This window comes from Furipterus horrens, unplaced genomic scaffold (assembly GCF_987537825.1).
Source record: "Furipterus horrens unplaced genomic scaffold, mFurHor1.1.pri manual_scaffold_8, whole genome shotgun sequence".
NCBI classification, from domain to species: Eukaryota; Metazoa; Chordata; class Mammalia; order Chiroptera; family Furipteridae; genus Furipterus; species Furipterus horrens.
Window position 1 is genome coordinate 111,058,902 of NW_028327178.1, and position 13,557 is coordinate 111,072,458.

The 13,557-nt window shown below is 60.7% G+C and overlaps 2 protein-coding genes and 1 long non-coding RNA gene across 3 annotated transcripts; 2 read left to right on the forward strand and 1 right to left on the reverse strand.

Annotated features, from left to right (window-relative positions):
* Positions 1-1,279: 1,279 nt before the first annotated feature.
* On the reverse strand, positions 1,280-2,314 carry LKAAEAR1 (LKAAEAR motif containing 1). The gene is made up of 3 exons (XM_090286698.1): positions 1,825-2,314; positions 1,479-1,601; positions 1,280-1,396 (listed from the first exon to the last, which is right to left on the reverse strand). Exons 1-3 carry the CDS (start codon positions 2,233-2,235, stop codon positions 1,337-1,339), a joined length of 594 nt encoding a protein of 197 aa, XP_090142824.1. The 5' UTR covers positions 2,236-2,314; the 3' UTR covers positions 1,280-1,336.
* Positions 1,794-3,499, forward strand: LOC150003841 (uncharacterized). Its single transcript, XR_016512804.1, has 2 exons — positions 1,794-2,268; positions 2,463-3,499. It is a non-coding gene; the product is annotated as an uncharacterized LOC150003841 (long non-coding RNA).
* Positions 3,500-6,147: 2,648 nt separating this feature from the next.
* Positions 6,148-12,782, forward strand: OPRL1 (opioid related nociceptin receptor 1). The gene is made up of 3 exons (XM_090286699.1): positions 6,148-6,503; positions 9,752-10,107; positions 10,177-12,782. The coding sequence occupies exons 1-3, from the start codon at positions 6,148-6,150 to the stop codon at positions 10,698-10,700; spliced, it is 1,236 nt and encodes a 411-aa protein (XP_090142825.1). The 3' UTR covers positions 10,701-12,782.
* Positions 12,783-13,557: the final 775 nt, after the last annotated feature.

Sequence of the window (13,557 nt, forward strand, 5' to 3'; positions counted from 1 at the left end):
CAGTGCATCCCTGAGAGGCACCGTGCCTGGGCCCAGATTGCAAGGAACTTGGCCAGCAGGGCCAGGGCTGGCTGCCAGCCAGTGCATATCAAGGTGGTAGTGGCCACCACTTCTGGACAGACTGCCTCCCTGTGTCTGTCTCTCTGTCCCTGGCCCAAGCCACCTTCTCTCACCCCCTTCCTTCTTCCCCCTCCCTGCCTGAAGGCCTCCCTCCCACCAGCACGGCACAGAGACCTACCACCCACCCAGGGTTGCCATACTGCAGCTCCACACAGTTCTGGACACAATCAAGGCCAAAGGCAGCTACAGCCCAGAAAAGGTGCAGGGTCATTGCAGCGGGGGAATGGCCTGCTGAAGGTACAGAGGGCCTGGGTCCCCCTGCAGGGTCAGGGAGAGACAGTGACTGCCACTGAGCAGGATTCCTTGCCAGACCCCAGCTCTGACCTCAGTGGGTAAAGAATGCACCCATCTCAACTGTCCAGGTACTTTGCTGCAGCCCATCAGCAGGACCCCTGTGGCTGGGGTGGGACTTGTCCAAGTTCCTGCAGCCCCCACTGCAGCCTGCTGATCGGGGCTGGGAGGGGCAGCTGAGGGGGAGTCCCAGGCTCTGCAAACAGTGAGGGTCTTCTTGAAAGTCTGTCGAGAAACTTTGGAGGCTCTTCAGAATCCAGAAGGTTTGCAGGATGTGGGTTTGCCCAAATGGGACGGGGCGGTTTCCTTCCGCGTGTGCGTGCATGTGGGGTCGGGGGGGGGGGCAGAGGGTGCTGGTAAGGGAGATGGAGTGGGGCAGAGGAGGCCTCCCTTCATGATCCTCCCCTTCCCCAGTCCCTGAGTTCTCTGGAGGACCCCCCAGCACTGCTGACTCTCCAAACCCCAGCTTTGGCCTGTGCAGTTCCTTCACCTGCCCAGAATGTTGCTTTCCTCTCTGAACCTCTGATCGGATGACCTGCAATCTGGGGTCCTCTTGTGGGGCACATTCTCCCTGAGGCTGCTCTTACTTCTGGGGTGACTGTTGCTGAGTCAGGCTCTTCTTCTCATCCCTTCTCCTGGTCCCTATGGACTCACAGGCCAGAAGGCTGCCTGATGGGGCAGCCCCGGACTTGGGGGGTTAGGGTGTCCTTGTCCCCTGTTAATCTGATTCCCACCCACTTGCACCGTCCCGTTCTGTTGGAGGAGACCCACTCAGTGTATCCCCGTGTCTGTGGCTTCTGATGTGGGGGAGGCCGAAGCCATACCCCCATCCCTCCTGGGGACCTGGAGCGGGGAGCCTTAAGACCGGCAGGCACTTGGGGAACGAAAGTTTTATGTGGGAAGTTCATGCACTGGGTGGCTGCCGTCAACGCAGGAAATTGCTGTCCTCGACTTTCTCTTCCAGGATGGTCTCCACGCGTCTCCGCTGCGGGGAAGAGGGGTTGGGGCCGGGCACGCTCGGAGGCGGGCAGGGCCCCCTTTTCGCCCCTGTGCGGGCTTGCGGGCACCTCTTGGCGGTCCAGGGGGTCCGGGATCCGCGTGGGCTTCAGCTGCGGCGGCAGGAACAGCTCCAGCCGGATGGCGGCGCGGGCGGACTTCTGCCGCTGGATGAGAAGCGTGATCTCCTCCGTCTGCGGGTCCGGGATGGGGAGTGGGGGTGTTTCTGAGCCTGCAGGACGTCTGTCCCGCCCCGCCCCATCCCTCAGAGCACCCGGCGGGGTGCCCCCCAGCCCCACCCCTCCCCGCCCCCTCCCTCCGGAGCCCCAGCCGGTCCCCACTCCCTTTCTTCAGGGATCCTGGGCCAGTCACCCCTGCAGGCCTGCCCGCCCCTTGCCTCCGACACCCTCGCCTCACCCGCATGCGGGTGTAGCGCAGCCGCAAGGCGCGGACTCGTCCGCGGGCCTCGGCTGCCTTGAGGACGCCGAGCAGCCTGTCCTGGCACGCCTCCGGCGGCTCCAGCGACTGCATCCACGCCTGCGGGTCGGGCACACCGTATCCCAGCTCTGCCGACTCGCGCGGGAAGATAGAGGCGGTCGTGCCCACGTCCTCAAGCAAGTCGCCGAAGAGCAGATGGCGGTGGCACTGCGCGGGGCGCATGGCCACCAATTCCTCCAGCGTTAGGGCCCAGCCCGGCTTGGGGGGCTCCCTTGCGGACGCCCCTTTGGCGCGCTTCTCACGGGACCCTGCGCCCTGCGCGTCCTTCCCGGTCCGCTCCCGCTCCCGCGGGTCTCTGCGCCCGGTCTCCTTTGCCGCCGCCGGCTGCATCCTCGGCCTTGCCAAGGGAGAGGGCGTCCGGAGGTTGGTGCCCGAACGGTGTCCATCAAGCACCTGCCCCACCCTGTGGTCTGGCCTGGCGGGCTAGACTCCCCGCAGCCCGCCTTAGGTCCCGCACCTCCAGCCCCGCACGCTTCCCCGGCAGCCGCCTCTCAGTCCTGCAGTCTGCTAGAACTTTCCGATCCTCGGAGTTTCAGGAAGTGCCTTCCTGCCCACAGGCTGTTTCTCTGTCCACTGAGAAAATGCGGAGACCCCTGAGCTGATCTCAGGCGCTACCCAGCTGAGACCGCTCCTGGAGCTTGGCGGACATTCCCCCACGACGCTGGGACCCTCGCAGTTCTCCAGTCCCCTCTGTCTGTGGTCCCCGACCACTCAGCAAATCCCCACCCCACTGGACCCCCAGAGGCTCAGAGCCAAATGGACAGCTGGCTGCCTTCAGGGGAGACCCGGTCCTCCTTGTCTTCCCCTGCTGGTCTAGAGGGAGGAAGGGAGAACAAGGAGGATGGAGGGTCCACGAGGGGGGATGGTAAACACCCAGAGAGTCCGGGCTCAGCCCTGCAAGGCTCCTCCGGCCACAGCACCCCAGGCCCTAGACCCCGGTTCTGGTCCTGCCCCCACCCTCCCACGCCCTTCCCATACCCCATACTTTCTGCTTTATCGGGTCTGAGGCTCCAACAAAGCCCTACTCTCTGTGGCTGTTGACGCGGTTGCCCGGCAACGGGGAGCCCCTCCCCTCCCCAACCCGGCGGGGCCGGGCCGGCCCCTCGCGACTGGCGTGGGCACAACCCGTGTCCAGGTGCCCGGAGGGGGCAGCCAGCCTTGGGGGAGGCGTCTGCAGCTGCCCTGGCGGGTGGGAGACCCTGGAGGTGGCGGCCCCCAGCTTTTCCAGCCCCGGTGCGCTTTCTCCCCTTTCTGGGAGCCGCGAACATACTCTTCTGGGGCCTGTGCACCCAACTTCCTGGCTGGGGAGGTCTTTGGTGACTAGCGCAGGGGGCGTGGCTACGAGACCTTCGGGCTGAGGACCTTTCCCTCTGCATGGCGCCCCCCCCCCAAACAACCCCCGCCCCGCAGCCACGGGTGTTCACAGACCAGGGAAATAAAGCGAAACTCAAGACCACTTTCCTCTTCCAGGGCAAGGCTGGACTCCCAGGGGTACCGCAGGACCGGACCCGGGTTTTGCTGAACCCTAAGCTTCTGGGGTCCTGTATTTTTAAATCTGTGTGTACTTGTTAATTTTATACTATTCTATAACCAACCACTTCAGTTTATTCTAGAATTCACGAACTCACATGCTCATCCACAGTTCACGTTGGACCCAAATTAACGTTTCGGTGCATAACCTGTTCGCCTATGGGTGGTGCCTTGTGGGGGTTCAGGACCCGAGCCCCAGAGCCGGCACTCTCCTGGCTCTGGAGTGTGGTCTCAGCTGAGGTTCTGGCCTCTCTGCTGGAATCTATTGACTGTTCCAGTTGTTTTTGGAAGCTTGGTCTGGCCTCCTGGTGGGAGCAAAAACTCCGAGTCTCTGCCCCCAGATTCTTGAGCCTGTAGCCTCCCCAGCTTCCACGGAAGGACTGTCTGCCCTCCAGTCCCTGCAGGCTTTTGTACAGCAGCTCCCTGGATGCAGGAGGGGCTGGGGTTGGCTGCTCAGACCTCAGTGAGCCCACCCAGGGCAGCTGCAGGAGGGGAGCTCCCTGGGGTCCTGAGTTCAGTGGGATCAAGCTTCAAGCTCCTCCGACAGATGGCAGTGCACGTTTGTGTGTGCTGCAAGTGTGTACCCCAGGGCCTTGATCTGTCTGCCTGCCTGTTCTCTCGTGTCTACCCATGTGCCTCCCATGCACTTTGTGTGGGTTTGTATATGTGTGGCCCATGTGTTTGCATGTCCCTACAAAGGTCTGGGCATTCTTGGGCGTAAACACATGTCTGTGTATTTTCCCACGTGCCTGTGTGGGCATCTTTGTGTTTGCAGGCAGGTGAGCCTGTGTGGCCCTGTGTATCTCTGGCGACGTGCCCCATGTCTACACATGTGTCCCTGAGTTGACTGCCACAACGATACAGAGACTAGTCCTGGGGGACAGCTTTGGATGCTGAGTCCTGGGGCATCTGCCTGCTCTGTCCCCTCCTGATCCTCCAGGTATCCTAGCGACGCTGTGGCAGTCACCTAGCAACCAGGTCCCCATCCTTGGAGACGGGTGCTCAGAGCAGGGTCTGCCACATGGAGGCGGAGCCTGTGCAGGAAGAACGACCCGGTAACTGGATAGGGCTGTGACTCAGCCAAGGGGTCTCCCATGGCATGTGACCCGGTGCTGGGAGGGACCCTCTCCTTGGGGGCTGTTCCACTGTGTGGTTGCTGAGGGCCCAGGCCATGAGGGAATGAAGCTCAGATGTCATTCTGGGACCACCTGTGGACCCGACCTCCTTGGTGTCTCTCACAGTGACAGATGGACCTGGGTTCAAGCCCGGCCTCTGCCACTTGGACAGGTGGCTTCACGCCTGAGTCCTAAAGCTCTCGTCTGCACAAAGGCGATGCATTGGGCCAGGTGTGATGCAGATAGATGAACTCATGTTTGTGACTGACCTGGAGCCCAGTAGGTACATGGGGCACCTGCTAGGTACACAGGGTGCACAGTACAATCCAGGTACCCTGTTTGCTGACAACAAGACTCTGATCGCTTCAAGGCTGGCCAGCCAGGAGCACTGCCGTGTGTCGGCTCACCTGAGGCTGCTGGGGCTCAGCTCCCTCGGGAGCCTTTGGCGAGGCTGGTCTGAGCCCACCCAAGGCCATCTCTGTGTGTGAGACATGGCCCCATGTCTGTGTCCTCATCTGTGTGTGAGTCTCCGTTTGTCCTTCTGTGGGTCTGTCCCTGAATCTGTGTGTCTGTCCCTGTGTGTCCCTATGTGCCTGCCCCTGAGTCCCCGTGTGTCCTTTTGTGTGTCCGTACACGTGCCTTAGTTCCTGGGTGCATCTGTGTTGCTGTGTCTGTGTCTGAGCCTGTCTGTCTGGGCTCTGTGGGTCTGAGTCTGTCTCTGTCATTCCTCTCTAAATGCGCGCCCTGGTCCTTGTGTCTGTCCCACCCAGTGTGGGGCCTGGTCACGCCCCTTCCCTGAGGCCCCCTCCTCCAGCCTGCATGGCCCCTCCCCCTCCGGAGCTGCAGTCTGCTCCCCTCCCCCGCTCTGTGCGCCAGGCTGCTGCGTCTAGTCTGGCGTCTACTGAGGAGCAGCTGCCACTGCGCAGCAGCCGCTGCAGCCCCATCCAGGCCCCGTGCTGACGCGGGGCGCGGGCTCCCAGCCTGCTCTGATCGTGGGTCGGGGTCTCCACAGCCCAGCTCCCGCGGAGTTACCCAGGTAAGGCCTGAGCCGCCGGGTGTCAGGTGTGGGGGTGACCTGAAGCTCTCGGGCGGTGGGGTGGGCAGGAGGACGCTGTGCTCCGCCGCCCTGTGCCTGTGTCTCAGGTATTTCTGGGCAAGTCTCGGTCCCTTTTGTCCTGTGTATGTGTGAAGGCAGGCTTGGACATCTGTGTATGTGCATAGGCGTGTGTCCCTGTGCCTGTGAGCACACAGGCAGCTGCGTGTGCACCAGTGCCTGTGGGTGGACACATGTCCTGGTGTGTAGCTGCATCCTCACATCCCACGTGGAGTGTGTCTTGTGTGAGCACACATGCTGTGTGTGTGTCCCCCATCAGTGCTCATGGCTACATGTCTCCACGTGCCCCTGTGTGCATGTGTGCCCCTGTGCAGGCCCGGGCACACCTGCACATATGTGCTTGCGTGTACATGCGCGCACATGTCCTATGTATACTGGTGTGCTTGTGTGCACATGTGTGCTCCCATGTGCATATGTGTGCCTGTGCATGCATGCCTGTGTGTGCCTGCGTGTGCGCATGTGCCTCTGGGGCTGTGGCCGCCCATGGGGGGGTCCACGTGCCTGCTGGGCCACACACACTGCCTGGAGGCCTCGACTGGGTGGGGGTCAGGTGCTGTGGTCACACGTCCCTGTGCCCTCCCAGGTACTGAGTGGCTACACGCGCAGGGTGACAGCATGGAATGCCTCTTCCCTACCCCCCCCTGGGGGATCTTCAGCAGCGATCTGCAGGACAACATCTCCAGCCCCAACCACAGCTTGCTGCCTCCTGACCTGCTACTCAATGTCAGCCACGGTGCCTTCCTGCCCCTCGGGCTCAAGGTCACCATTGTGGGGCTCTACTTGGCTGTATGCATCGGGGGGCTGCTGGGGAACGGCCTGGTCATGTATGTCATCCTCAGGTGAGCTGTTCCCTGCCGAGGCCCCGCCTGGTACACCCCACTCAGCTGCAGGGGAAGCAGGGGCTGGGTTTGTCGGGCCAGCCTGGCAGGTGGCTGGTAGTCCTGGCACGGAGTGAACTCACTCCTGGGGCCCTGACGCTCAAGTCCTCAGCTGGGGCACCAGGCCAGGGACACAGGGAGGGGAGGGGACCAGCCCTGTCCTGCCCCAGACAGAGCATCACCCTGACTCCTGGCAGATGGTGCTCCCTGGTCTCAGCCATGGACCAGACTCCCAGTCAAGCTGCTACATGAGGGTCTCATGGGTCTTACCATGGCCCCGAAAGGCAGCTCTCTGCAGTCTCTCCTAGGGCCTCTGTTCATAGCTGGTGTGGGGCTGGCTCCAGCATCTGTGGGGTGACCAGGCTGCAAGGTCCCCAAACATCATAGGGCTGTGGGTGCAGTGTGGAGGATGGTGTGGGACAGTGAAGGGGGACGACATGCGAGGACCATGTGGGGACCGCATGGGGACAGTGTAGGGGGACAGGGAGGGGACATGCACAGAAACGTGCGTGCATATGCACACATTTACGCATGAACAGGCACACATGTGTACACAGATCACACACACCTGTGAACTATGACTATACACGTGAGTGTGCATGTACCCGTGAGTGCACAGTGTACATGCATGTGCACACACAACACACACATGTTATCACAAATGCAAGCGTGTAAGTACCACTGCACACATGCAGGTACATGCTAGCATATGGAAGCGTGTGCAAGTGTGCACATGCATGTATGAGCACATACACACATGTACACGAAACAGCGTGTACAAGTATTGTGAGTGTGCACATGTATGCGTGCATGTTGTGGTGTGTGTGATGTGCAAGCTCTAGAAAGGAGGTGAGAGGAGCAGCTGCTCCTCCCCAGTGTGGACCCCAGACCCAAGTCTGTCCCCTTTTAAAAGACTTTCCTTTTCTAGAGCAGTTTTAGGTCCGCAGCCAAGTTGAGAGGAAGGCACAGAGACCCCCCGCGACCCCCGCCACCCACACACACCGCCTGCCCCATCCCTGACGTCCCCGCCGGGATCGTCCAAGGCGTCTGAGTAACGAGTGCGTGTTGACACACCGTGACCTCAGGGTCTGCAGGTGGCACCGGGGCCGCTTTTGGTGCTGTGCGTGCTGTGGGCCCGGACGGACGGAGGAGGTCTCCCGCCAGCATCGCAGCACTGCGCGGGGCAGCTCTGCTGCCCCCAAACCCCTCTGTGCCCCAGCCCGAGCCCCGAGCAGCACGGGTCTCTCGCTGTCCTCGCACCTCAGCCTCTTCCAGGGCATCGCCGCGTCGGAAGCACAGAGTGGCCTTTTCAGACTGGCTTCTTGCGCTTCGTCCTGTGCACCTAAGTTCCTCCGTGTCTTTTCATGACTTGATAGCTCATTTCTTTCTAGTACTGAACATTATTATTACTTTTTGTTTTGTTTTTTTTAAGTATATTTCATTGATTATATCATTACAATAGTTTCAATTTTTCCCCTTTGCTCCCCTCTGCCCAGTACCTCCTCTCCCCCAGCAATCCCACCCCCCTTAGTTCATGTCCATGGGTCATGCAAGTAAGTTCCCTAGCTTCACCCTTTCCTATATTAGTCTTTTTTAAAATAATTAATTAATTAATTTTTTATAACATTAAAAAATAACAATTCCCCCCTCTCAGACTTAAGACCCTTATAGTGCTGAATATTATTTTATTGTCTGGATGGACCACAGCTTATTTATCAATCCACCCTCTGATGGCTGTCTTAGTTGCTTCCACGTTTTGGCAGTTGTGAATAAAACTGCTCTAAACATCCACGTGCAGGTGTCTGTGTGGACGCAGCTCTCAACTCCTTTGGTGAATACCGGGGGGCGTGGTGCTGGCCCGTGGGGGTCCGTTTAGTTCTGTAAGAAGCTGCCCAACTGCCTTCCAAAGTGGCTGCAGCATCTGCATCCCCGGCCGCGGGGACCAACCTTCCCGCGGCTCCACGTCCCCCAGTGCTTGGTGGTGTCCGCCTCTGGGTTCTGGCCGTTCTGACGGGGGTGCAGTGGCGTCTCGTGGCATGTCATCTGCGTGTCCCCGATGACACGGGGTGGGAGCATCTTTCCATTTGCTGCGTTGTTGCCTGCGTGTCCTCTCTGGCGAGGTTCTGGGAGGGGGTCCAGCCCATTCTCCATCAGCTGTTCGTTTTCTTACTGCAGAGGGTTAGTCCTTTGCATCCTAGATAATGGCCCTGTGTCGTGGTGTCTTTGGCAAATCTTCTCTCCTGTCTGTGGCTGGTCTTCTCACTCCCTTGACCATCTGCTGTTTACCAGCTCTGTGGTCTTGAGGAGGCCACTTAGATCCTGTGAGCCTGATTGTCCTCCTGCAGAGAGTGGGGACCAAAATAGCACCTGGAAACTTAAATATGATGAAATCCACGTGAAGAGCTTGGCACAGGTATCTGCCGTCATCATTGCTATGGCTGTTGCTATTTGGTGCTAATTAAGGTCTTGTGCTTAGTCTTAATCCTTCTTTACGAGGCAGAACTAAACCTCCTATTTCCTCATGGCAGAGTAATTACATGGGACCTTCTCATCTCTGGTGTTGCCGCTGCCAACACCGTCCCCCCATCCCCCCATAACCCACCACCCCCCCGTCCTCCTCACCATCCCTCCACCATCTCCCACCCCCACCCCCCATAACCCCTCCCCACCATCACCCCACCACCACTGTCACAACGATTACTTCATCCAACAAGTGTCTATGCAGCACCCACCGTTTCCCCGGCCGTGTTCCAGGTGCCTGGATACAATCAGACCTCGTCGGCGCCCCTCCCATTACTCTCCTCATTTCCTGTCTTGACAGCTGGACACAGTGTGACCTGGGAGGCCTCTGACGTGTCTTACAAACCTGCGGCCCTTGGAGAACTCAGGCAGTCGCAGGGACAGTGTTTTCACTCGTGAAGGGCTTTGGGGGCAACTGGAAGGGGGGAGGCCCGGCTCCCCCTCTCAGGGGCCCCACCCTTTGCTGCTGTGCCTCACACCCCCTTTCGAAAGCAGACCCGTTGTTAGGTCTGGCACCCTTTGTGTGCCACAAACCCTTGACGCTGGTTAAAATGTGTAACCCGGGCCCCGGGCCAGGAGCCTGCATTTCAGCAGGGGTCACAGAGTGGGTGCCCTGCATGGTGGCTTTGCCCCAGGTCCAGCCAGAGGCCAAGTGAGGCTGTCCTCGTCCCCTCCCTGTGCTCCTGCAGATACTCCAAGATGAAGACGGCCACCAATATCTACATCTTTAACTTGGCCCTGGCTGACGCCCTGCTGCTGCTGACCCTGCCCTTCCAGGGCACGGACGTGCTGCTGGGCTTCTGGCCGTTCGGGAACGGCCTGTGCAAGGCCGTCATTGCCATTGACTATTACAACATGTTCACCAGCACCTTCACACTGACCGCCATGAGCGTGGACCGCTACGTGGCCATCTGCCACCCCATCCGCGCCCTCGATGTCCGGACGTCCAGCAAGGCCCAGGCTGTCAATGTGGCCATCTGGGCCCTGGCCTCTGTGGTCGGCATCCCTGTGGCCATCATGGGCTCAGCGCAGGTCGAGGATGAAGGTCAGTCGGTGGCCCCTCCTCCCCAGGGCCAGATCCCCGGTTCCCCCTGACCCTGCTCTCTCCCCACAGAGATCGAGTGCCTGGTGGAGATCCCCGCCCCGCAGGACTACTGGGGCCCCCTGTTCGCCATCTGCATCTTCCTCTTCTCCTTCATCATCCCGGTGCTCATCATCTCCGTCTGCTACAGCCTCATGATCCGGCGGCTGCGCGGCGTCCGCCTGCTCTCAGGCTCCCGCGAGAAGGACCGGAACCTGCGGCGCATCACGCGGCTGGTGCTGGTGGTGGTGGCCGTGTTCGTGGGCTGCTGGACCCCCGTGCAGGTGTTCGTGCTGGTCCAGGGGCTGGGAGTCCAGCCGGGCAGTGAGACAGCAGTGGCCGTCCTGCGCTTCTGCACAGCCCTCGGCTACGTCAACAGCTGCCTCAACCCTGTCCTCTACGCCTTCCTGGACGAGAACTTCAAGGCCTGCTTCCGCAAGTTCTGCTGCGCGTCCGCCCTGCGCCGGGAGGGGCCCATGTCTGACCGCGTGCGCAGCATTGCCAAGGACGTGGCCCTCGCCTGCAAGACTTCCGACGCGGTCCCGCGGCCCGCATGACTAGGCGTGGACCTGCCCATGGTGCCCATCAGCCCGCAGAGCCCGTCCACGCCCAACACGGAGCTCACCCAGGCCACTGCTCTCTAGGCTGATGCACAGCCTGCACCTGGGGCTTCCCTGGGGCTCAGAGGGCCTGGGGACATCATGGGACAGGTCAGAGAGTTAAGGCAGCCCCACAGCCCCAGTCACACCAGACCTGTCCTCCCAGTGCAGGGTGGGGCGGGGGATGTGCAAGAACTCAGCAGAGAGTGTGCCCAGCTGGGGCTTGGCCAACACGCCCACGATTCCTGGGCTTCCGCGGCCTCCCCTCTGCTGCACCCCGCATGCTGCAGTGGGCGCACTGTGGAGGTGTAAGCGCAGCGTGTACAGCCCGTGTGCCCCACGTGTCCTGCCTGCAAGGAACCTGCGGTGCCTCTTCGGGGCCGTGGGACTCGCCCTGGGCTGCAGCTGCTGATGTGGACTTGCCAAGCCTCACTGGCGCGGCCTCATTGTCTGCCCGCTTCTGCTTCCCTTCGGACGCTCTTCAGGGAGCCTTTTCCCCACCAGCACGGTGGACCAGTGGCCAGCACACGTGGCTTCCAAGTGTGTGGAGCTGACTTCAGGGGGCGGTTGCAGGGCCACCAGGGGCTGCTCTGTCTCTCATTCTCAAAGTGGCCCTGGGTACGTGGCCTCGACGGCTTGGTGCCGGGGGACCCTGCCTGGGGGTTCCTCTGCCTTGCTGGGGCTCTGTCCCTCACAGTGTCCCTCTTCCCTGAAACCAGAGGTCAGCGGCTGTGCTGCTGGTGGACCCTGTGTCCTGTTTGGGTCTTGGTGGCCTTGAAAGGGTGGCACTTGGAACAGGCTTTGCTCTGCACCTGCGGTGACTCACCCCCTGCTTCATTTGTAAGCCTCCACAAGTCGCTGGGGGAGGCCTGAGCTTCTGCTGCCAAGGCGGGCCGTTTCAGCTTTGGAGCTGGGGCGGGCGTGGGGCTCAGCAGGGCCTGCTGAGCAAAGCTGAGAGGACCACCTGGGCTGTGGGGCGCTGGTGGGGGTGTCTCCCTGCTGTGGTCACCAGAGTCTGGAGATGGAAGCTGTAGCGTGGTGACTTTGCCAACAGTCCTGCAATGTTGGAAAGACGCTCTTCTGCCTGCATCTGGGAGCTGAGCTGCAGTTCTCAGCCAGGTGACTTTAGCCACCCGTAAAGGGCAGGAGTGCTGGCTCCTGCTTCTGGAGCTGGGCCCTGTGGGGCTGACCTGAGCAGCCGAGGGCCAGAGCCTCCGTGGCTGCGGCGCTTTCTTGCCGAGACTGAGAGATTTGTGGACTTGTGCCGGTACACCGCGTACCTCCATGTATTTATGCATGTGACAAGCATGACCTTGGCATGCAGCCCATCCAAACCTGTCCCAGGGCTCCGGGAGGAGCCCACAGTAAGCCCCTGCAGCAAGTGTCCCTGGCTCCTGCTGTGGGGGCTATTGGGGTACCTTGTCTGGGATGATCGTGTCTGGTCCTCATACCTGCTCCGCGCTCCTCACCTGTCGAGGCTCTGTCCTTAGTGGAGGGTCCCCCCAAAGTGCCAACTTTGGAAGGGGTGTCACTAGTTAATGTGTTGAGGGGCTGTTACCTTTTATTCAGCAAGTAGTTCCAATAGTTTCTCCCTAAACAACAAGCACTACACTTCTCTCCTGGTGGGTGGGGTTCCCCGTGGAGCTGGTGAGTGGGGGGTATTCCCCCCATGTGTGTGTGGCTTCCTTCACCCTTAGTCTCAGCCAGCCCCCCACCCTAGCCGTGTCCTCCCTCCTTGCTCAGATCCAAGGGGAGTTTTTTGAAATTACTTTAAAAAAATATTTTATTTATTTTTAGAGAGAGGGAAAGAAAGGGAGAAAGAGAGGGAGAGAAACATCAATCGGTTGCCTCTCGCATGCCCCCAGCTGGTGACCTGGCCTGAAACCCAGGCGTGTGCCCTGACTGGGAATCAAAGCCACAACCTTTTGGCTTGCAGGACAACACCCAACCCACTGAGCCATGCCATTCAGGGCCCAAGGGGAGTTTTGACAGAAGATGAGCCTCCTCTGGTGGTCCCGAGATGCGGGGGGCCTCCTGGCTTCTGTGGCGGGGGGGGGCAGCTCTACCCAGGGTGACCTGTGGGGCAGGCAACCCTAGCAGAGGGGCTTCTGAGGGGATCGGGGGGATGGGGAGGGTGACCTTGGGCTGAAGCACTTGGTCACAGGCAGACGGGCCAAGGTGTGATTTTATACACATTCTAACAACGGGTACTTTGCTGTTAGAAATGTAGCATCAAGAGAAAGTTTGGGAGGAACGGGCCCCACGGGGTGCAATGGGTGCTCATGATGTGGTCCCAGCGGGGGCTCCTGGAGGCCGTGGCCTCCCTGCTGCACAGGCTGCGCAGCCATGGCGACCACACAGTGACCCGTCCACGCTGACCTGCCAGGTGAGGGTGAGCAGTGGGTGGGGGACCTTGGAAGCCAGCACATCCTGCAGCTCTCTTGGGGGCTGCACCTGGCCCTGCCCCCGCCCCCATCCCAGCCCTCTCCCACCCCGGGACCCCGCTGCTGTGAGCACCTGCTCAGGCCTGGTCAGGTCTGTCCACTTATTTGAGCCTTGGCTTCTCACCTGAGCAGAAGGGATGGGACTGATGGACCTTCCTTGCGGGGCTGAGGAGAAGGCCCATGCTGTGTGGAAGGCCCAGCCGTGGAAAAGGGTGAGCGCCCTGTTGGACCCCAGGGAAGCTGGGCTGTCGTGGCCGGGATGCCCTGCCAGGGGTCCGGGCTCCATGAGGCTGGCTGGGGGCTGGGCAATAGCAGTGGTTTTCGGGGCCAGAAGGGGAGGGTCGGCTTCTCCCTGGGACCCGGATTCCAGA